The 23,852-nt window shown below is 44.8% G+C and overlaps 1 protein-coding gene across 1 annotated transcript in view; it reads left to right on the top strand.

The window, feature by feature from the left end:
- Positions 1-23,852, top strand: part of RAD54L2 (RAD54 like 2) — a gene marked incomplete in the record, with an annotated part of 296,852 nt that overhangs the window by 109,131 nt on the left and 163,869 nt on the right. The window contains 3 exon segments of the mRNA XM_029599564.1: positions 918-1,100; positions 21,085-21,218; positions 23,726-23,852. Coding sequence (XP_029455424.1) covers positions 918-1,100; positions 21,085-21,218; positions 23,726-23,852 — 444 coding nt within the window.

Genomic DNA, 23,852 nt, shown 5'->3' with positions numbered 1-23,852 from the left:
CATTGAGGGGGCAATTTCAAAGAGATTTCTGCAAGTAAAACTGTTTACTCCTGGAAAAACCTTCTTTCAAAATTGCCTTTTTCCTGTGGGAAAAAGTATGTGCACTGCGATCAGTGTGCATTCTTTTCCTTGTGGGGAAAAAAGGACAGAACTGGGGCGGGCCAGCTGAACTACATGCTGAGACTTCATTTTGAAATCCTGGCATGTTCTTTACCCCCCTACACTTTGTACCCACAAAAAGTATACAAGGTAAAAACATCCCTGTGGTGCTGGCGACTGCAAAATTTTCAAAGGAAGACTCTGTAGGGAGCTTCCTTTTGAAAATTGGCTTGCAAGCCTTGTATCTGTGGGCCTGCAAACACACCATCACCTCTTTCAAAATTTCCCTCTGAAAGTATGGTTTGCTCAAGATAATTATTTGTGACGAGAAGTTTTTTTAATACGTATTACCTCTTAGTTTGACTGTTGGTGACTTTCTGTTATATTATTGCATGTACTTTTTGATTTGATCCCATATATCATGTATGCACATATATTGTGCTCTTTACAAATATACACAAAGATGTGCATCATTTTTCAAACATGTTTTGTTACACACGTGCACTTGTATGTTCTTTCCGTTACATGAATACCCTCTCTCAATCATGCCTAGCTTTCTTTTGTTTTTGTTTTTTTTAACACCTTTTTATTGCTTCAGTGGGAATACAGGAAAGACTCAAGATAATTACAAACATTTGTATAACATCTTAATTATTGCATGTCATTCGTCTGTTTCTCCTAAAACAAATACAAGGCATGTTGAATTTTATTTCTGTTGCCTAGCTTTCTTTCTCTGCATTCTAAGTAGTCACAGATTGTATACACAATTATTTCTAGCATAATTTACTCTGTACTCTCTGCCTTTCTGTCCCATGTAGATTGGTGGGATTCGCTTCCTGTACGATAACTTGGTAGAATCCTTGGAGAGATTTAAGACCAGCAGTGGCTTTGGCTGTATCCTGGCACACAGTATGGGGCTTGGCAAGACCCTGCAGGTCATCTCTTTCTTGGATGTTCTCTTCCAGCACACAGAAGCCAAGACTGTTCTGGCCATTGTTCCGGTAAGACTATCAGAGCTGAGAAAAACAGATCCTCCTTTTACAAGAAAAGATTACCTTTTCTGTATTTTTAATAACCATCACCAGTTTTTAATTTTTTTTAAGCATCTTGCCTCTACAATTCTGGTAGAAAAAATATATTAGCCCAAGTCAGAACTTACCTCATATTCACTGGGTCTGATTAATCCATATTGATTATGGTGTCACAAATGACATCCACAGCTTTATAAACCAGTCATTCCATATGGAGTAATTTGCTATAGTAGTCTGAACATGGCTCTTCCCGCCTCCCAGAACTTCAAGGAAATTACAGGGGCATAGTTTAAAGAATGGAACCAATTTTAAATGCTAAGGAATGAGTTTTACTACTTGCTGTGTATATTTTTGAAACACAAAACACACAGCTTTCTTTTGAAAGAGAATATCTTTGTTTTATAATTCAAATGTAATGCAGAAGAGCTCAGGATTGCATCGTTCAGTAATCCTGGGCCTGCGATTGAAATGGGGCCACAAGTAAGTTATTTAGGAGGGGGGAGGGCTTGGAGAAGGAGGGGGTGAGTAGCATTGGTGGATTGGAGTGTCTATAAAATCTAAATATTTGATTTCTAAACTGGAGAGGGGGGGGAGATCGCCCGCAACATTTATATACTTCACATGTTGGAGAGGTTTTGGGGGGGGCTCTGCCAGTAGCAGGATCAATGATTAATGGTGTGTGTATGGGAGGGGGAATCAGGCCCTGGGGCTCATGCTTTCAGGTTTTTTTGGTTTTTTTAAAATTGGATCATCACTTATCAGATATCTTTTAAGATATCCGGTTAAGAGGCAGATTATCTGGCCACACAAAGACTAACTTAGCCAGTTGTTATAGTTGAAAATTAGCTTAGTTAGCAGATAACTTTGACATGCTGTGGAACGCCTCTTGTTTATCTGGCTATAATTTAGCTGGATAAGTGGTTGAATATTCCAAATCTTGGCATTTAGACAGATAACATCTGAGTTATCCTTCTAAATGGCTTTGAATATTGACTTCAATGGGCGAATGTATCATTGAGGTAAGACAAGACAGTTACATTTCTTGATACCTTCATTAGTTCTGGGGGAATTCTGCGCTACTGCGGAGCACAGAATCGCCAATTTCTGCGCAGAAAATGGCAGAGACCCAGGCATGCCGTGAATGGAGCGCACCGTTTGCAGCAAAGATAAAGGCCCTCGGAGCGCCAGTTGCGGGGGAATCCCCGGAGCAACCGGCCTCTTCGTGCTTGTGATTCATTGCTGCTTTGGGGAATCCCTACTCTATCGCGGTTCCCTGCTGCTTTGGAAGTGGGAAATCCTGGCGCGACTGGCCTCTTTTCTTTGTGGCTCACCACTGTGTTTAATTTCAGCACTTCCAGCCCGTGGTGACCACAGGATCGGGATTATTCGCTGCCACAGGCCTGGACACTGCCACTCCTCCCACCCCCCCTCAAACCACCCCACCCCCAGGCTGTGAGATGCCCCCCTTCTTCCTGCCCCACCGGCCAATCAGCGGCTTCCTCCTCCCACTGGCAGGAAAAGGGAGGAGGATTCCGATTGGCTTGCGGGGGCAGGACCCCGCATTGACCCGCAGGAAAAATGTAAAGGGAAGTATAACTGGGGCTTTGGGACACTGGGAACCGCGACATACCAGCTGGTGCTTGGTGTCACATTGGTGGGTTGCGACACACCAGTTGAGAACCACTGCCCTAGAGAGAGGGAGCATGTGTGTGAGAGAGAGAGAGCCTGTGTGAGGGGCAGTACTGAGAATGGGGTCAAACTCTGGGAGTGGCGATAGAGTGGAAGGGGTTGAGCCTAGAAGTGGAGGGGAGAGATTCTGGCAGGTGGAGGAGTTGGGGCCTGAGAGGGCAAAGTGGCCAGGGGAGTAGGGACAGCGAGTGGAAGGGACACTCTTACAGTGAATTTCTAGGGAAATTCTGCTCAAAATATTTAAAATTCTGCATCTTTAAGTAATAACTTTTTTTTGTATTAATTTAAAATGTAATTACTTAAGGACCCAAACAATATAACATGAAAAAATTATGAATTCAAAAAAAGACCTGTTATATGGACTCAGATTATTGACTCAGATTATTGACATCCATATAACAGGTCTTTTTTTGAATTCATTACTTAAGGACCGTCATGTAAATTATGTTATTTTGACCAATATAAAGTTTGCAGAATTTTAAGTTTTTGTGCACAGAATTTATATTTTTTATGTGCAGAATTCCCCCAGGAGTACTTCATGGAGCAATTGGTCCTAGAACCCTCAAAGGTTGAGGGAGAGGAGGCTACATTAAATCTAGTTTCTATTGGACTGCAGGATCTGGTGGAAGAAGTAACAGTGATGGAGCCACTTGGCAATAGTGATCATGATGCATTCAAATTGGAGATGTCACTGGAGAAAAATACACAAAACTATTACAATAACCTACAATTTTAAAAGGGGAGATTATGACAAGATGAGGAAACTAGTTAAAAGGAGCAGATACAAAGGTCAAAAGTCTGAATGAGGCATGGAGACTGTTTAAAAACATCATTTTGGAAGCTCAAGTAAAATATATAATACAAATTAAAAGAACAAAAATAAGCCAGCATAGCTAAATGGTGCTTTCAAAGAGGTGATCAAGGCCAAAATGGCATCTTTTAAAAAATGGAAAGCCTTGGCTAATGAGGATAATAGAAAGAAATACAAGCACTGCCAAATTAGGTATAAAACACTAATAAAGCAGGCCAAGAGAGAATACGAGGAGAGACTTGCCAAAGAGGAAAAAGCAAATAAAAACTTTTTCAAGTATATTAGAAACCAAAAACTTATATGGAGTTATTTGGGCAACTAGATGACAAAGGGATAAAAAGGGTGCTCAAGGAAGATAAGGCCACAGTGGAAAACTAACAGCCGAATTTTAAAATGGCCACGTGTGTAAAAAACGGGGGTTACGAGCATGGCTGGGCCTTGCGCGCACTGCACACATTTTCAAAGGGGCCTGGCCATGTGCATAACCCCCATTATGCGCAGAAGTACCGGGCCCAGAGAAAGGGCGGGGCTGGAGGTGGCTGGTACAGCGGCCATTTTCCGCTGTGCTGGGGAAGCATGCGCAAGCTGCTACTGCTCCTGAAGAGCAAGAGGTAAAATAAAAAATTTGGGGTTAGATAGGATAGGGATAGTGGGGCGGGGAGGAGAGAAGAGGGGGGAAGGTCAGTTAGGTGCGAGGGTACTGGGAGAGGTCCGATCTCATCGCCATGTGGAGGTTGCATAATTTCTCCCGCCCTTGTGTGCGCCGCCCGCACATACGCATACGGATTATAAAATCTGGTGCGCATGTGTGCGCGGCCCTTGGATTTTATAACATGCGCAAACATCTAAAATTTAGCTGGATGATTACCCCCAATATTCAGAATTCACTTTTTAGCCAAAAGCTCACAAGTGATCCGACTAAATGACTTTGAACATTGACCCCTTATATAATTGCTTAACCCTGACCCTGTTAATTTAACTATCCATGACAGGCAGAGGTCCAGTTTAACTCTCTTTATTAGGGCTTTTCTCACAGGACAAGCAGGATGCTTGTCCTGTGAGACAGAAATTGGAATCACGGGTCTTGCCCTCAATTGGTTCAACTCATTCCTCAACAATAGAAGCTACAAGGTGAGAGTCAACAACATAGAATCACCAAGTTATATATCAACCCTAGGCGTTCCACAAGGCTCATCATTATCTCCAACCCTTTTCAATATCTACTTACTACCCCTCTGCCAACTACTCACTAACCTACAATTAACATACTACCTCTACGCAGATGACGTTCAGATATTGATCCCCATAAAAGAAACCCTGACAAAAACACTCGATTACTGGGAAAATTGTTTGAAATCCATAAAAAGTCTCCTTTCCAGCCTGAACCTGGTGCTCAACGCATCCAAGACAGAAATCCTGCTCATCTCTCCTGAACACTGGACTAAAACCGATTCTACTTCACCGGACACACATATTTCTCACACAAGAGATTTAGGAGTCATACTAGACAATCATCTAAACCTAAAAAAATCAATCAATAATATCACCAAAGAATGCTTCTACAAGCTTCAAGTGTTGAAAAGAATTAAACCTCTCCTCCACTTCCAGGACTTTAGAACTGTCCTCCAATCTACACTATTTTCAAAGACTGACTACTGCAATGCATTGCTCCTGGGGCTCCCCATCTCGGCAACAAAACCGCTACAAATGCTCCAGAACGTAGCAGCCAGAATCTTAACTAACACTAACCGAAGCGCCCACATTACCCCTATCCTCCGTAACCTACACTGGCTGCCAATAAAATACAGAATTCAACATAAAGCACTCACCATAATACACAAAACCATTCACAAACAACTCACCCTAGACCTACAGGCTCCACTCAAACTCCATGCCTCAGACAGGCCCATCAGAGAGGCATATAAAGGAATGCTGCAAGTCCCACCTACCAAATCCACCCGGCTAACAACCACCAAAGAACGTTCCTTCTCTACAGCAGGACCAGTCCTCTGGAACAAACTACCGACTGATCTAAGACTGGAACCATGCCTCCACACCTTCCGAAGGAAACTTAAGACGTGGCTTTTCCTCCAAGCCTTCCCCTAACACAAATTAACTCGTCATACCCAGATCAAGGAACTTAATATCTATTAATTTCATAACATATTAATTGATAATTACCTAGTTAATCTCTATCGCTCTTACTCCTACTTCACTTATTCCTAGCTACACTAGCTCCCAAGTTCAATACCCCTGTTTATTGTAACTTTGAATTTTCGACCTTTCTTGTTTATGTTTAGTCGGTTTTATTTTTACTTCTGGTTTCCCCTGTTCCATGTAAACCGGCCTGATATGAATCCCATTCATGAAGGCCGGTATAGAAATGTTTTAAATAAATAAATAAATAAATGGTAGTCCTCACATATGGGTGACATCACAGGATGGAGCCCAATCACGGAACACTTTTGTCAAAGTTTCCAGAACTTTGATTGGCCCCTGCTGGGCATGCCCAGCATGGCACTAACCCTGCAGCCAGCAGGGGTCCCCCTTCAGTCTTCTTTTTTCCGCGAAGCAGTAACCTCGCGGTAAAGGAGCTCTGAAGAGATTCCTGACAGGAATTTTTCTCACGGAATTGCTAAAAGTTAATTTGCCCCACAGGGGTCCCTCCTTTAACTTTTTTCAGACCACGGTACTCCGGTAAGTTTTTACCTGTTTTCCGTTGATTACCGTCGAGTTTGGCCCTCGCGGCCTATTGGCCATCGACTGTACTGCGGCTCAATTTTTTTCCATGGCGTCGGGGTTCCGTCGGTGCCTGGACTGTAATCGCACCATGTCCATCACAGATCCCCATAAAGTCTGTGTTGTGTCTAGGATGCGAGCAAGATGTCTTGACCTGCACCAAATGTGCCCTGATGACACTAAAAGGTCGCAAGGCCAGAATGGAGAAGATGGAACTTCTCTTCCGTGCTCAAACCCTGACTTCGTCCATTGCATCAACGTCGTCGGAACCGGCACCATCAACTTCGCCAGCATCGACCACCGACCGGTGACCGTCTGGCATCGACGACATCTCGGCCTTCGACACCCTCTACCCCCCCCCATCAGGACTGAGGGGATCGTAGAGACAAACATCGCTATCGACACCGTAAGTCTTGGACCATCGAGGGAGCGAAATCATCGACCTCGCCATCCTCCGAGCCGCCGTCGAAGAAACCCCTTTCAGAAAAGCCACCGACCTTTTCGGCGACTGGGTCATCAAGGCAACCCTCACCCGACAGGGGATTGGGAGCCGCGACTCCGCCTTTAACGGTGGTCCCTCCAGCTATGCCTCTGCCTCCTTCTTCTGTTCCGGAGCCGGGGCTGCTTGTTCCAGATCTCCGAGAAGAACTGGACTGGATGGTTCAGGAGGCCATCGACAAGGTGATGCAAAGACTCCAGGTTCCTCCGACACCGGTACCGATTGTGGAACCATCCACCGACCCGATTCCGGCAGCGTTGGCACCGCTGCTGTCCAGGATGGAAGCACTCATTGCCGCTTTTCCACCGATGGACCCCCGGGTCTCCGATGGCTCCGGTGCCCTCCCCGCTTACATTGTCATCGGGAGGAGAAACACCGTTCCGCATCCCTCCATTGGGAGTTCTGCCTCAGCCATCGATGCCGTTACGTCCCTCGGTGCCGATACGTCCATCGGCGCCACCGAGCCATCCATCAAAGCCCTCGATGCCTGCGCCGGTGCCTTCGATGCCTTCATCGGTGCCTCTGTTAATTCCTCCGATTCCTTCGGAGCCTAGACCAGGACCTTCAGGTATCCAACCACCCCTCCCTCTAGTTCCTAGAGGGTCAGGTGCTGATTCCTATTACACCTGGACTGATCATTCCTCCCCAGACACCGATGATTTACCTTCACCACTTTCACCCACTGAAAGTAGGAAGGGTTCTCCTCCAGAGGACCTCTCCTTTATAAACTTTGTGAAGGAAATGTCTGAATTGGTTCCTTTCCAATTGCAGACCGAACAGGATGACTGACACCAGATGATGGAGTTGCTCCAATTCTTGGATGCTTTCAAGGAAATAACCTCCATCCCTATCCACCAGGTTTTTCTGGATCTCCTCAAGAAGAACTGGGAACATCCTGGCTCCATTGCTCCAGTGCATAGAAAAGCTGACACAACCTATTTGGTGCAGTCAGCTCCAGGCTTTCAGAAAACTCAATTGTATCACCAATCTGTAGTTGTTGAATCTGCACAAAAAAGAGCAAAAAGATCAAAGCCTCACACTTCTTTTCCCCCTGGTAAGGAACAGAAGTTTCTAGATGCCATTGGCCGCCAAGTATTCCAAGGCTCAATGCTCATCTCCCGGATTGCAGCTTATCAGCTCTATATGACCCAATATAATAGGGGCATTTTAAAGCAAATACAAGATTTGACACATACCCTGCCTCAACAATTCCAAGATCAGCTTCAAACCTTAGTAAATAAGGGTTTTGAAGCAGGCAAGCATGAGATCAGGTCATCCTATGATATCTTTGATACTGCTACCAGAGTATCTGCAGCAGCTATTTCGGCAAGGAGATGGGCCTGGCTCAAGTCTTCCGACCTTCACCCTGAGGTACAAGACCGGTTATCTGACCTACCCTGTGTAGGAGATAACCTATTTGGAGAACAAATTCAACGGACAGTGGCGGAACTTAAGGACCATCATGAGACTCTCAGACAGCTCTCTCTGATGCCTTCTGACTACTCTTCAAAACAGCCCTTCCAAAAGGACTCTAAAAAGTCCTTCTTCCGGCCGAAGAAGTCCTACCCACCACCAACCGGATCCCGTGCCACGAGACCTTTTCAAAAAGCCCAGTCTCGTCAGACACGGAAACAAAAGCCGCAAGCAGCTCCTCAACCAGGTCCTGCTTCAGGTTTTTGACTTCCACCTAGAGAACAGCAGCCAACCATCATTGCCTCACATACCAGTGGGAGGCTGACTATGCCATTTCATATGGCGCTCAATTACCTCAGACCAATGGGTACTGGCGATAATTGCCCAGGGTTACCATCTGAACTTTCTCTCCGTGCCACCGGACTCCCCACCTCTGCCGACGTGGAGAACATCCAATCGCTCCATCCTTCTGGATCAGGAGGCCTCCCTCCTTCTCCTATCCAAGGCAATAGAACCTGTACCCTACTCTCAACATGGCCTAGGGTTCTATTCCCGGTACTTTCTGATCCCCCAAAAAATCGGGAGGCGTTCGTCCTATTCTGGACCTATGGGCCCTCAACAAGTACCTCCAGCGGGAGAAATTCAAGATGGTAACTTTAGGCTTGCTTCTTCCTTTCCTACAAAGAGGAGACTGGCTCTGCTCTCTAGACCTCCAGGACGCATACACTCATATTGCGATAACTCCATCTCATCACAAATACCCAAGGTTTCTAGTAGGTCCAAAGCACTATGAATATCGAGTGCTTCCATTCGGCCTAGCCTCTGCACCATGAGTCTTCACGAAATGCCTCGTAGTGGTTGCAGCCTTCCTAAGAACTCAGGGTGTTCACGTCTACCCCTATCTAGACGATTGGTTAGTCAGGGCTCCCACTCAGCAAGCTGCTCTGTCGTCCCTCAATCTAACCTTACACACTCTAATTTCATTAGGATTTCTCATCAACTACGACAAATCCTCTTTAGTCCCATCTCAAACCTTGTCGTTCATTGGGGCAGACTTGGACACCTTGCAGGCAAAGGCTTTTCTACCTCAACAGCGAGCGCTCACTCTCGTGTCTCTTGCACACCAGCTGCAGTCTCAACAATCTGTGACTGCACTTCACTTTCTCATCCTTCTGGGGCACATGGCGTCCTCAGTTCAGGTCACACCAATGGCCCGTTTGGCCATGAGAGTCATGTAGTGGACTCTAAGGTCACAATGGACTCAATCCATTCAGCCCCTGTCAACCATTGTCCATGTAACTGACTCACTCCGTCTGTCTCTCGCCTGGTGGAAAAATCAGATCAATCTCCTCCAAGGCTTGCCCGTTCAGGCTGCAGACCCTCAAATAACTCTTACCACCGATGCTTCCAACCTCAGCTGGGGAGCCCATGTGGCCAATCTGCAGACACAAGGATCTTGGTCTCCAGAGGAAGCCAAACACCAAATACATTTCCTGGAGCTTCGAGCAATCAGATATGCTCTCAGGGCATTTCAGGATCGCCTCTCAAATCAAGTCATCCTGTCCAGACGGACAACCAGGTGGCCATGTGGTACATCAACAAACAGGGAGGGACGGGCTCCTACCTTCTGTGTCAGGAAGCTGCACAGATATGGGCGGAAGCTCTTTCCCATTCGATGTACCTCAGGGCCACCTGGTTGCCGGGAGTGGACAATGTGTTGGCAGACAAGCTGAGTTGCATCTTTCAACCGCACGAGTGGTCTCTCAACCCCTCAGTAGCGAACTCCATCTTCCGACAATGGGGATATCCTCAGATAGACCTCTTTGCGTCTCCTCAAAACTGCAAAGTAGAAAACTTCTGCTCTCTCATTCGCAGCAAACACTCTCAGCCCAGAGACGCATTCTCCCTCTCGTGGGCAACCGGTCTACTTTATGCATTCCCTCCACTTCCTCTTCTCTCAAAGACTCTCGTGAAGTTATGTCAGGACAAGGGAATCATGATCCTGATAGCACCTCACTGGCCACGCCAAATGTGGTTTCCAATACTGCAGGATCTCTCCATTCGCAGGCACATTCCCTTAGGAAAGGACCCGCTTCTGATCACTCAAAACGACAGGTGCCTCCGCCATCCCAATCTTCAAGCCTTATCCCTGACGGCATGGATGTTGAAAGGTTAATCCTTCAGCCACTTAACCTTTCTGAACCAGTTTCCCGTGTCTTGATTGCTTCACGGAAGCCTTCCACAAGAAAAGCTTACTCTTACAAATGGAAAAGGTTCACGTCATGGTGCTCTTCTCAGTCCCTTGACCCCTTTTCCTGTCCAATCATGAAGTTTTTGGACTATCTCTGGCATTTATCAGAGTCAGGTCTAAAGACTTCTTCCATCAGAATGCATGTCAGTGCAGTAGCCGCCTTTCATAAAGGTGTCGGGGTTGTTCCTATATCAGTACAACCCCTTGTAACATGTTTTTTGAAAGGCTTGCTTCACCTCAAGCCTCCACTACATCCTCCAGCCCCTTCTTGGGACCTTAACCTGGTTTTGGGTCGGCTCATGAAACAACCATTCGAGCCTCTTTACTCTTGGGAACTTCGATATCTCACATGGAAAGTGATTTTCCTTTTGACAATCACTTCAGCTCGCAGAGTTAGTGAATTACAGGCCCTAGTTACCTATCCGCCTTACACTAAACTTCTGCACGACCGGGCAGTATTCTGCACTCACCCTAAATTCTTACCCAAGGTAGTTTCGGATTTTCATCTAAATCAATCCATCATACTACCTACCTTTTTTCCCAGGGCCCATTCCAACCCAGGAGAGCAGGCTCTGCATACCCTAGACTGTAAACGGGCTCTAGCCTTCTATCTAGACCGTACAGCTGCCCACAGGGAAAGCACTCAATTGTTTGTCTCTTTCCATCCTAACAAATTAGGGCAGCCTGTGGGTAAGCAGACTCTCTCTTCCTGGTTGGCGGACTGCATATCCTTTTGCTACCAGCAAGCAGGCATTCCATTTCAAGACAGTGTTAAAGCACACTCTGTGAGGGCCATGGCGACTTCAGTAGCACACCTCTAATCGGTGCCGCTTCCTGACATCTGCAGGGCTGACACCTGGAGTTCTCTCCACATCTTCGCAGCCCACTATTGCTTGGACAAAGCCAGAAGACAAGATTCCATCTTCGGCCAATCTGTCCTTCGTAACCGGTTTACAACGTGATGTACCAACACCCTTCCGTCTGCCCGGTGGGGTTCAGAATGTCCTCTACCAAATTCCACCCCAGTTGTTGTGCCTGTTGCACACCTTTGGATACATTTGGTGCATGCTCGGACATCCTCAGCTTAGTACTCACCCATATGTGAGGACTACCATCCTGCTTGTCCTGTGAGAAAGCAAATGTGCTTACCTGTAACAGGTGTTCTCACAGGACAGCAGGATGTTAGTCCTCACAAAACCTGCCTGCCGCCCCGCGGTGTTGGGTTCGTAACGTTTCATTATTTTATTTTTCGGCACTACCTGTAGCTTTTAAATAAGACTGAAGGGGGACCCCTGCTGGCTGCAAGCTTAGTGCCATGCTGGGCATGCCCAGTAGGGTCCAGTCAAAGTTCTGGAAACTTTGACAAAAGTGTTCTGTGATTGGGCTCCATCCTGTGATGTCATCCATATGTGACATCACATATGTCACATATGTCCTGTGAGAACTCCTGTTACAGGTAAGCAACATTTGCTTTACTTGGTTAATATCTAATATAGAAAATGAGTTCCTGGAGCAACCTAGGTACCTCAGGCCATTCCTGAGATGCAAACACCTGATGGTGAGGTATTTGAGTAGAAGTCTTGTAATTCTCTAAAAATGTTTGCAGATTGATTGCATAGGGCAACAGAGTGGTCCACTAGGTCACCAGATGCTAGTGGCTTGTCATTTAACAATAGAGACAATTGACACCTCTGGCAAGTGTCCCTAGAAAAGGAGCATGCAGATGAGCAACAACCATTAACTAGGGCTCCTGTAGATGGAGAATAGTACAAAACTTTGATCCATGTTACAAAATTCTCCCCTAACAAATTTTCTGGTACCTCAAGCAAATAGTTCCATTCAATTATATCTAAAGCTCTCTCTGTATCCAAATAAACAACTACAACTTTAGAATTAAAATTAACACAATGAAGGATATCAGTTAGACATTAATATTTTCTGCACCATGATGAGCCCTTATAAAGTTTCTTACCATTTAAATTAGGGCTACTGCTGAATTTTTTTAAGAGTATAGAGCAGCAGTGGTTCTCAACCCTTTTTCTGTTGGGACATACCTGACAGATGGTTCTATGGTTCTCACGTGCATGACACACTGAACCCATGATAGTCAATAGACTAAATGTAAATGTACACTTTGCATCCATAGGAAACACTTCCCTCCCCCCCCCCCCCCCACACACACAGACACACCCACCCAGCAATGGGTATAAAGCAGAAGTAGGTCATTGCCCGTACAACTCATCATACAAAAAAGATATTCTGGTGTCATCTCAGTAACAGCAACACAAACTCCCTCTAATACCAGGTGCAATAGCCTTACTTATAAAAAGACAAGAGTTCATCACCAGTGCATGTCCTATTAAGAAAACACAACAAATAAGGTGAGGTATTTTACTAACCTACATGTTAGTTAAATACCTTACCTCAGTCACACACATCAAACTGACCTTCATGAAGTATAGAAAGACCACAAATTTCAAATATGGAGACAGAAACTGGAATGGAAACAAAAAAAAAAAAGCCACTCTGCATGCAGTGTAAAACTGAAGAAATGGAAACAAAAATATAGCACCTAACATAGTCCCAGGATCTGCAATAATGCACACAAACTAATCCGCACAAAGTTGCTCCTGCATTATGGAGCACACTCAGAGTAACAACCCTACCAATGAAAAGGCAATACTACAAATATTACACCAGGCCCTAAACACTAACACACCTCCTATTAGGAAAACAGAACAGCCAAGCTGCTATAGATCTCCACACAGAAATAATTGTAAAACTATTCTAATAAATGTTTCAAATCAGCTGATGAACAGCATAACATCCAATAATTTAAAAACTCATAAAAGTTATTAAAAATTCTTCAAACACTAATAAAATATTTCAAAACAGCAGACATGTTAGCCATTGTTGTCCTGAGCACATGCTAAGGGATTTCTCTGGTGGAACTGTTTAACTGCATTGCAAAATCTTCATTCTGGCTAAGTATTTTCTGCTTATCTTTACTTCTTTTTGCTTATTGATCTGAAGTTGTGTAGGAGCTTGTGTAGAAAGCTTCTGTGATTATTTACTGCCTGTGTTTTAACTTCTTTCTAGTCTGTTTCATTTTGTGTAGAAGCTTGTGTAGAAAGCTTCTGTTGATTATTTCCTGTCTGCAAGCTATCAGCTTTTAAACTGGGAAAATCTCTCTAGTTTGGGGTTAGCTGGCACAACTAAAAAACTGGGGCATAAAGACTGTTTTTTTTAAAAAAAGAATTGACCAAAAGGCAAAGACAACAGTCCAGAAGTGACGTAATCTAACTAAATTGGGTGTGGCTCAGACCTGTGCAAGGTAATCAGAGCAAGGAAGGGAGCCATTGTTAGCCATTGTTGTCCTGAGCACATGCTAAGGGATTTCTCTGGTGGAACTGTTTAACTGCATTGCAAAATCTTCATTCTGGCTAAGTATTTTCTGCTTATCTTTACTTCTTTTGCTTATTGATCTGAAGTTGTGTAGGAGCTTGTGTAGAAAGCTTCTGTGATTATTTACTGCCTGTGTTTTAACTTCTTTCTAGTCTGTTTCATTTTGTGTAGAAGCTTGTGTAGAAAGCTTCTGTTGATTATTTCCTGTCTGCAAAGCTATCAGCTTTTAAACTGGGAAAATCTCTCTAGTTTGGGGTTAGCTGGCACAACTAAAAAACTGGGGCATAAAGACTGTTTTTTTTAAAAAAAGAATTGACCAAAAGGCAAAGACAACAGTCCAGAAGTGACGTAATCTAACTAAATTGGGTGTGGCTCAGACCTGTGCAAGGTAATCAGAGCAAGGAAGGGAGCCATTGTTAGCCATTGTTGTCCTGAGCACATGCTAAGGGATTTCTCTGGTGGAACTGTTTAACTGCATTGCAAAATCTTCATTCTGGCTAAGTATTTTCTGCTTATCTTTACTTCTTTTTGCTTATTGATCTGAAGTTGTGTAGGAGCTTGTGTAGAAAGCTTCTGTGATTATTTACTGCCTGTGTTTTAACTTCTTTCTAGTCTGTTTCATTTTGTGTAGAAGCTTGTGTAGAAAGCTTCTGTTGATTATTTCCTGTCTGCAAAGCTATCAGCTTTTAACTGGGAAAATCTCTCTAGTTTGGGGTTAGCTGGCACAACTAAAAAACTGGGGCATAAAGACTGTTTTTTTTAAAAAAAGAATTGACCAAAAGGCAAAGACAACTGTCCAGTAGTGCCCTGCTTTACCCAGCTTGTCCCAGGCTAAACTGTTTGACTCCCACCCACCCCTGGGGCTTGTTTCTAATAAAGACTGCCTAGATTACCATTGGCAGCAAGATAAATTAGTACATTGGTTACAGTCAAGGAAATAAAGCTACAAATTACCAAGATGAGGACTATCCAATGTAACTGCTGTGGAGCCTTTATTCTGAGGGAAAGCATCTGGAAACTTAGAGCTTGCCCAATTTGTGCACAACTCTCATCCTTGAAAATGGAGCTGACTGTGATTAAAGATCAATTAGCTTCAATTAAAAGAATTACACCCACATTGCATTACTCAGAAAATAATTCCCCAAACCCACAAACAAACCAGGAGTCAAGAAAAGGAGATCCATTAGGCTCAGGTAGGACCCACAGTCACCCATTCTTGACAGAAGAGCAGCCAACAGGTATACCGCCCCACTCAAACAGGTCATCAGGAAATTCTTTAAAAACCAGGAATACAGTTGGCTCTGGTAGAATTAGACCTGTGATGAGGAGACACACAATGTACCAAATGCAAAAAGAACAACAAGCCTTCTCTAAAATAAAAACTGAAGAAGTTCTTGAGAAAAGCATTGCAGTATTACCAGAAAAGAGAGAGAAAACACAATGCATGCAGTATTTAAAGATCCATAAGCAAAAAAAAAATCTAATTGAGATGGAAAACTCTGTCAACAGTGGCACTACCGCAAAAAGAAATAGTGAAGTGAATAACAAATCTCAACAATTATCTCACAAGGAGTCCAGGAAATGCAATAACCGTAAAGAGAGTACCTGGAAGGCTATGACCACAAATGCTCATAGTTTGGGAAATAAAATCCCAGATCTGCAGGCCCTAATGGCTGAGGCAGAATTGGACATTGTTGCTATCACAGAAACATGGTTCACAGAATCTCATGAATGGGATACAACAATACCAGGCTACAACTTGTTAAGGAAGGACAGAGAGGATAGAAAAGGGGGAGGTGTGGCTCTTTATGTCAGAAACAACATCCAAGCAACTGAGCTACAAGGAAGTTGGGGTATTGAAGAAGCTCTATGGGTCGACCTAAAAAACGATGACGGAGCATCCATTTATATTGGAGTGGTTTACAGGCCTCCAAACCAAAAGGAAGAGCTGGACAGAGATCTGGTTAAAGACATCCATAAGATAGGTAAGAAGGGAGAAGTGGTGATCGTGGGTGACTTTAATATGCCAGATGTAGACTGGAAAATCCCATCTGCAGAAACTAAAAATAGTAGAGCGATAGTGGATGCCATGCAAGTATCTTTGTTCAAACAAATGGTGTTGGAACCCACGAGAGAAGGAGCTATACTCGACTTAGTGCTCACTAATGCAGATAATGTCTCAGATGTCCAGGTGGGCGCCCACCTCAGCAGCAGTGATCATCAAACGGTATGGTTTAATATCACTAAAATAATAGGGAAAAGAACCACAAAGACCCGAGTTTTACAGTTCAAAAACACAGACTTTGAGGAAATGGGGAACTACCTGGAGGAAGAACTTAAAGGATGGGAGAACGAGAGAGATGTGGATCAGCAGTGGACCAATCTAAAAGGAGCAATCACCAAGGCAACTGCTCTATATGTTAGAAATGTAAAGAAAAGCAAAAGAAAACTGAAACCTATCTGGTTCTCAATGGAGGTGGCTGACAAAATTAAAGCTAAAAGAACAGCATTCAAGAAATATAAAGGATCCCAAAGGGAGGAGCACAAAGAGAATATTTGTATCAACTGAGGGAGACAAAGAAATTAATCAAGTTGGCAAAGAGTCAAGCGGAAGAGAGGATTGCCAAGGAGATAAAAAATGGTGACAAAACATTTTTCAGATACATCAGCGAAAAGAGAAAGGTCCAAAGTGGTATAGTGAAATTGAAAGGTGGTAATGATCAATGTGTAGAGAGAGACGAAGAAATGGCAGAAATATTAAACGAATACTTCAGCTCTGTGTTCACTAAAGAAGACCCTGGAGAAGGACCATCTCTAAACAACAAGAAACTGGAGGGAAGGGGAATAGATGAAAATCCTTTTACAGTAGAAAATGTGTGGGAAGAACTAAAGAACCTGAAAGTGGACAAAGCCATGGGGCCTGATGGGATTCATCCAAGGATATTGAGGGAGCTCAGAGATGTTCTGGCGGGTCCGCTGTGTGACCTGTTCAATAGATCCCTAGAAACGGGAGTGGTGCCGAGTGATTGGAGAAGAGCGGTGGTGGTCCCGCTTCACAAGAGTGGAAACAGGGAAGAGGCAGGCAACTACAGACCGGTTAGCCTCACTTCGGTGGTGGGAAAAGTAATGGAGTCACTGCTGAAAGAGAGAATAGTCAACTATCTACAGTCTGGAGAATTGATGGACCAGAGGCAGCATGGATTCACCAGGGGAAGATCCTGTCAGACAAATTTGATTGACTTTTTTGACTGGGTAACCAAGGAATTGGATCAAGGAAGAGCACTAGATGTCATCTACTTGGATTTCAGCAAAGCTTTTGATACGGTTCCGCACAGGAGACTGGTGAATAAAACGAGAAGCTTGGGAGTGAGTGCCGATGTGGTGACCTGGATTGCAAATTGGTTGACGGACAGAAAACAATGTGTGATGGTAAATGGAGCCTTCTCTGAAGAGAGAGCGGTTTTAAGTGGTGTGCCGCAAGGATCGGTGTTGGGACCTGTCCTGTTCAATATCTTTGTGAGCGACATTGCAGACGGGATAGAAGGTAAGGTTTGTCTTTTTGCGGATGACACTAAGATCTGCAACAGAGTGGACACGCCGGAAGGAGTGGAGAGAATGAGACGGGATCTAAGGAAACTGGAAGAGTGGTCGAAGATATGGCAGCTGAGATTCAATGCCAAGAAGTGCAAAGTCATGCATATGGGGAGTGGAAATCCGAATGAACTGTACTCGATGGGGGGGGAAAGGCTGATGAGCACGGAGCAGGAGAGGGACCTTGGGGTGATAGTGTCTAATGATGTGAAGACAGCGAAACAATGCGACAAGGTGATAGCAAAAGCCAGAAGAATGCTGGGCTGCATAGAGAGAGGAATATCAAGTAAGAAAAGGGAAGTGATTATTCCCTTGTACAGGTCCTTGGTGAGGCCTCACCTGGAGTACTGTGTTCAGTTCTGGAGACCGTATCTACAAAAAGACAAAGACAAGATGGAAGCGGTACAGAAAAGGGCGACCAGGAAGGTGGAGGATCTTCATAGGATGACGTACGAGGAGAGATTGAAGAATCTAAATATGTACACCCTGGAGGAGAGGAGGAGCAGAGGTGATATGATACAGACTTTCAGATACTTGAAAGGTTTTAATGATCCAAAAACAACGACAAACCTCTTCCGTAGGAAAATAATCAGCAGAACCAGGGGTCACGATTTGAGGCTCCAGGGAGGAAGATTCAGAACCAATGTCAGGAAGTATTTCTTCACGGAGAGGGTGGTGGATGCCTGGAATGCCCTTCCGGAGGAAGTGGTGAAGACCAGAACTGTGAAAGACTTCAAAGGGGCGTGGGATAAACACTGCGGATCCATAAAGTCAAGAGGCCGCCAATGAAGAGTGGGTGACTCGCCAGAATGATGGCTATTGACACAATACCCTTACTAAATAAACATACACATGCTTACTGTGACTCCTACATCGCTCTAAGCTTCAACAGCAAGAGGTAATGGAAAAAAGGATTTGCACTCATAAAGAGGGGAGTAGCTGGCTTGTTACGGCGGTTACTACCCCAAACCAAATGTGCCTGATACTTCACTTTCCATGCATATCCAGCATGGTTCTCTCCTGCATCGGCATGGGAGAAAGACTGATACATCACGCATTTCCAGCATAGCTCTCTGCTTCAAGGGCAGGGGGAAAAAAAAAAAAAAAACCTGATGCTTCACGCATATCCTGCATAGCTTCAACGACAGGGGTGAAGAAAAAAAAGGATTCGCAATCACAAAGCGAGGAGTAGCTGGCTTGTTACGGCGGTTACTACCCCAACCAAATGTGCCTGATACTTCACTTTCAATGCATATCCAGCATGGCTCTCTGCTTCTACAGCAGGGGAGAAGAAAAAAAAAAAAAAACCAACAAGAGCTGTACAACATAGTCTAGGTAAAACAAATAAGCATGGGTGTAGCTTGCTTATCGCGGCGGTTACTGCCCCTACTACCCCTAACTAATCAAGCTAGATATTTCACTTGCATGCAGCTCCATCACTGCTCTCTACATTAATGGTGGGGGTGGAAGGGGAATAGAACAAGGAGCTAAGAGTAACAGATAAGAATGAGAGAAAAAATGTGTGAGGCTTGCTGGGCAGACTGGATGGGCCATTCGGTCTTCTTCTGCCGTCATTTCTATGTTTCTATGTTTCTATATGTTTCTATAATTCCCAATAATGAAAATAGCAGTCAATCAAGAAAAATGAACTTAAAAAGCCACCTCTACAGCAGCTCTCCTACTGCTTTCCATTGCAGGCCAGTAGCACACACCAGAAGCAGCAGTAACTGCTGAAGCTCTGTCCTCACAGTTGTCTTCCTTAGGGACCACAACCAGTATCTTTGTCTCTTACAGACACACAAACACACCCACACACACACCCACACCCTCTCCCCAACCAGTCACACACACACACATCACCTCTCTGACCTGTCTCTCAAACACACACACAAACACATCACCTCTCTGACCTGTCTCTCTTTCTCACACACACACATCACCTCTCTGACCTCTCTCTCTCACACACACACACCTGACCTCTCTCTCTCACACACACACACACATCACCTCTCTGACCTCTATCTCTCTCTCACACACACACACCTCTCTCTGACCTCTCTCTCACACACACATCACCTCTCTGACCTGTCTCTCTCTCTCTCTCTCTCACACACACATCACCTCTCTGACCTGTCTCTCTCTCTCACACACACACATACACACACACACACACACAACCTCTCTGACCTGTCTCTCTCTCACACACACACACACACACACATCACCTCTCTGACCTGTCTCTCTCTCTCACACACACACATACACACACACACACACACAACCTCTCTGACCTGTCTCTCTCTCACACACACACACACACACACACATCACCTCTCTGACCTCTCTCTCTCTCACACACACACACACACACACATCACCTCTCTGACCTCTCTCTCTCACACACACACACACACATCACCTCTCTGACCTCTCTCTCTCACACATACACACACACACACATCACCTCTCTGACCTCTCTCTCTCACACATACACACACACACACACACACATCACCTCTCTGACCTCTCTCTCACACATACACACACACACACACACACATCACCTCTCTGACCTCTCTCTCTCACACATACCCACACATCACCTTTCTGACCTCTCTCTCTCTCACACACACACACATCACCTCTCTGACCTCTCTCTCTCTCTCACACACACACAGACACGACCTCTCTGACCTCTCTCTCACACACACACACAATCACCTCTCTGACCTCTCTCTCACACACACACACAATCACCTCTCTGACCTGTCTCTCACACACACACACACACATGCACTCTATCTCTCACTTATACGCTGGCTGTCTCTCCCACTCCCTTTCTCCCTCCCCTGAAGTACAAATGATAGCTGCAGCAGCCTCCTCCAGCCCCCATGGCCCAAGAAAGAAGAATCCCATTGGCCATGGGGGCTAATGCGGCTGTCTCCCTTGCTGATCACCGGCTGCTTCTGATTTTGCTCCAGTCCTGCACTGCTGCTTGGGGCTGATGCTGCCACTGGTTTTCAATGCAGCATGGCCTTTTCTTCCCGAGCACTTTGCTACACATCAGTTTCTCTTCCGGGCCATGGAGGCAGGAAGAAGAAAAGGTCATGCTGCAGTTGCCAGCTTCAACGAATACTTCTGTTGTTCCTGTCCAGCCCGGTTTGAACATTCTGATAACCCGGGCTGCAACGGCAGCAGTGGAAGAATGTCGGCTTCGTGCTCAGTGAAAGAAGGGGAGAGAAGAGCAATGGGAGACCGGGTAGCCCAGAACACACCTGCCAGAGCTTGGCGACACACTGGTGTATCAAGACACATCGGTTGAGAATTGCTGGTATAGAGGACAATTTTCAAACTTGCTAGAAAACGATGCTTGTAGGTTTGAAAATCCAGTCTACATGCATTGTTTTCCAAATCCACCTTAAACATCCCCTCCTCCCCCAGGAACACCTCTCTTCAGTGCAGCTAAAAGTACATATGCCTTCGACTCTCCTGATCTGCAAATGGGATTCTAAGACTCTTTCTCTGTTCCTTTTGTGTGCTTTTTTTTCTGCACCAGGTGAACACTCTGCAAAACTGGCTAGCAGAATTTAATATATGGCTTCCATCATCTGAAGCTCTTCCTGCTGACCATGACCCAGAAGAGATTCAGCCTCGACTCTTCAAGGTCCACATCCTGAATGATGAGCACAAGTAGGTTTTCTTGACCTCTCCCACTAACTTTTTCTTCTTTTAATATTCCTCCTCTCTTGATATTCTCTTCCCAAGTCTCTTCCTGTTTTGGTTCTCATCCTTTCCCTGTTGATCAGTACAACAGAGCTTATTTGAATGAATAACATGGCACTAGTTCTGTGGCAAGAACCACCATCTTTGTGCAGATCTATTCCTGCCTTGGTATTATATTGTAAAGGGCATCATTGTATTACCAGTCTTTGGTTTACTGGGAATTGGTTTCCATTTGACTTGTCGGTTTCTTTGCCTTTCTTTTATTCTCACTTTTTAATCCTCTAGCTCTAATCATGTCCTGCTTCAGTGCCATGCGAACACCCGTTTTGCTAACTTGCGCACAGACATTTCTTCTGTGCGCCCAATGCTATATTTTAATGAGCTGCTGCGTTAAAAAGGATGTGCTTGGGAAGAATAATGCATCCCTAGTGCTCAAATGTATCAGGCGCCCAAGAGACATGGCTGTGCACCCACAATTGCAATGGGCATTCAATATGAGCGTCTGTTTTATCCCGCTTCTGGTCAATTTCTGGACACCAAATATACATGCACAATAGCAAGGGGCAAATTCAGCCTGGAGCAGGTCTATTGGGCATGTATTTTATGTGTCCAGAATTTTTTTTTTTTATTAAGCCATTACTTTATATCTTTATTCTTCAACACCACAAGCAGCAGGTGTTTAAGAATAAAGGTAGGAACCAACAGGACATTAATGTTTTAATTTCTCCTGAGCCTTTGACTCGCAGCGTGATTTAACATCAGCTTCGGGGTTGGAGTTAAATTTGCTGTGTTAAAAAGTGCGTATTGGGTGCCCAGCAATTTTCTGCATCGGGGGTAATAGCTAACAGCCTCATCTACATGCAATTTACTTGTGATGAATGATATTGGCTATATAGTTGTTTGGATACGCTAATCTCCTTATTGCAACAGGTGCTAGCCTAGCGCATAAAACTGTGCGCTAGGCTGAGCGCACTTTATTGCATCAGCCCTTCCTTGCTTGGCCTTGTTCTGTCCTGTTGTGATGGTTATTGTTCCTGCGACATTCACTTACTAAACAGAACACAAACTCCCCATTTCTTCTGCACAGCTTCTTTCTCCTTACTGCAGTGTTCTCCTGTGATGTACCACTCTGCAGAACTTGTCCAGTAATAATAAAGCAAGAGTGTCCAACCCATGGCCTTCCAAGGTGTTTCATGCAGCTGTGAAACAAACTATCAATGGCTCTGGTTTGGCCAGCATGCCAGGAGACAGCAACTCAGCATTGGCATTGGCCCCCCCGATCCTCTCTCCTACCTTACTGGTTATTAAAACAAGAGGCGGGAAACAGCAGCAGCACAGGAGAGAGAAATGATTCTTGCCTGCCCTCCCCAGCAAGTGATTGTGCTTTACCAATGGCAGGGCACAGTGCTGTTCTTAAATCATCCATGGGATGAGAGAAAGGGAGAGAGAAAACAGAAGGGAAGAGGGGGAAGAAATGGCATGAATGAGCAAAGGAGGGGGATAGAGTATATGGGAGCAGATGAACTGGGATCCTGTGCTGGTAGGAAAAGCTGGGCCCTGTACGGAGGAGGGCGGAAGAGGCATATAAATGAATTTAAAGTAATTTAGAGGTGCTGCAGAAGAGAAGGAGGAAAGGAAAGGGGAGGTAGTGGTGGGGAGTGGAGAAGAAGAGGAAAAATCTAAGAGAAGAAGAATGTTACTCTCCATTTTCTGTTACTATATTAGTATCAAATTGAGATTTAGACAAAACTGTGTATTTTCTGCTGGTAGGTGCCACCATGATAAATCACTTCCTGTTTCCTTCTATCTTGCTGGGGTCATATATCTACAGAAAAGTCATATTGGTGCCTTCATGGCACCATCATGAGTACCAGAAATTGCTGAGTGATTTTCCTCTCTGCTTGTCTTTGATAATATCAGGGTGAACAAAACCTAAGTTTACATCACCCCCTTCTAGGAACCAGTTGGATACATATTCTAAAGCCAGTGAACATTGCTACTAGTGCTGCAGATGATGTTTCTTTACCTGGTGAATTGTGAGTGCCAGCTTCACAGCACTCTCAGCTTGAGGAAACATAGAGATGGATCCCAACAGACTGTTTCTTATATTGAAATGAGTTTTGAAGGATTAGTCACTTTATTCAGTAGCAGCCCTGTGCATTCTTATGGAAGTGACTTATTTTGGTATTCACTTTAGAGATGATATGCTGTGGTCCATATGGAGTACTGGGGAGAATAATTTTCCACTGCAGAGGTATAGCCCCTTCTGGCAAGAAGAAGGTACTGCAAGGCTCACCCTTAGCAGAAGACTTCCTTTCTAGTCCTTGTTTTTGAATAGGTGTGGTTGTTTGTCCTGGGCAAGTCTGTATACATTGGGGGTGGGCGATATAGAAAAGATATGTAAAAATCTCCCTCTTCCCACAAAAATAAAATGGCATTAAGCATATGTTTTATTGCTGCCCATGCATCCACAGAACGACAGCTGCCCGAGCCAAGGTGGTGAATGACTGGGTGACTGATGGCGGCGTACTGCTGATGGGCTATGAGATGTACCGCTTGCTGTCACTAAAGAAATCATTTACCACTGGGAGAAAGAAGAAA

This window comes from Rhinatrema bivittatum, chromosome 4 (genome assembly GCF_901001135.1).
Source record: "Rhinatrema bivittatum chromosome 4, aRhiBiv1.1, whole genome shotgun sequence".
Classification (NCBI taxonomy): Eukaryota; Metazoa; Chordata; class Amphibia; order Gymnophiona; family Rhinatrematidae; genus Rhinatrema; species Rhinatrema bivittatum.
The sequence above is the reverse complement of the archived record's forward strand: the minus strand, read 5'-3'. Positions and strand labels throughout refer to the sequence as shown.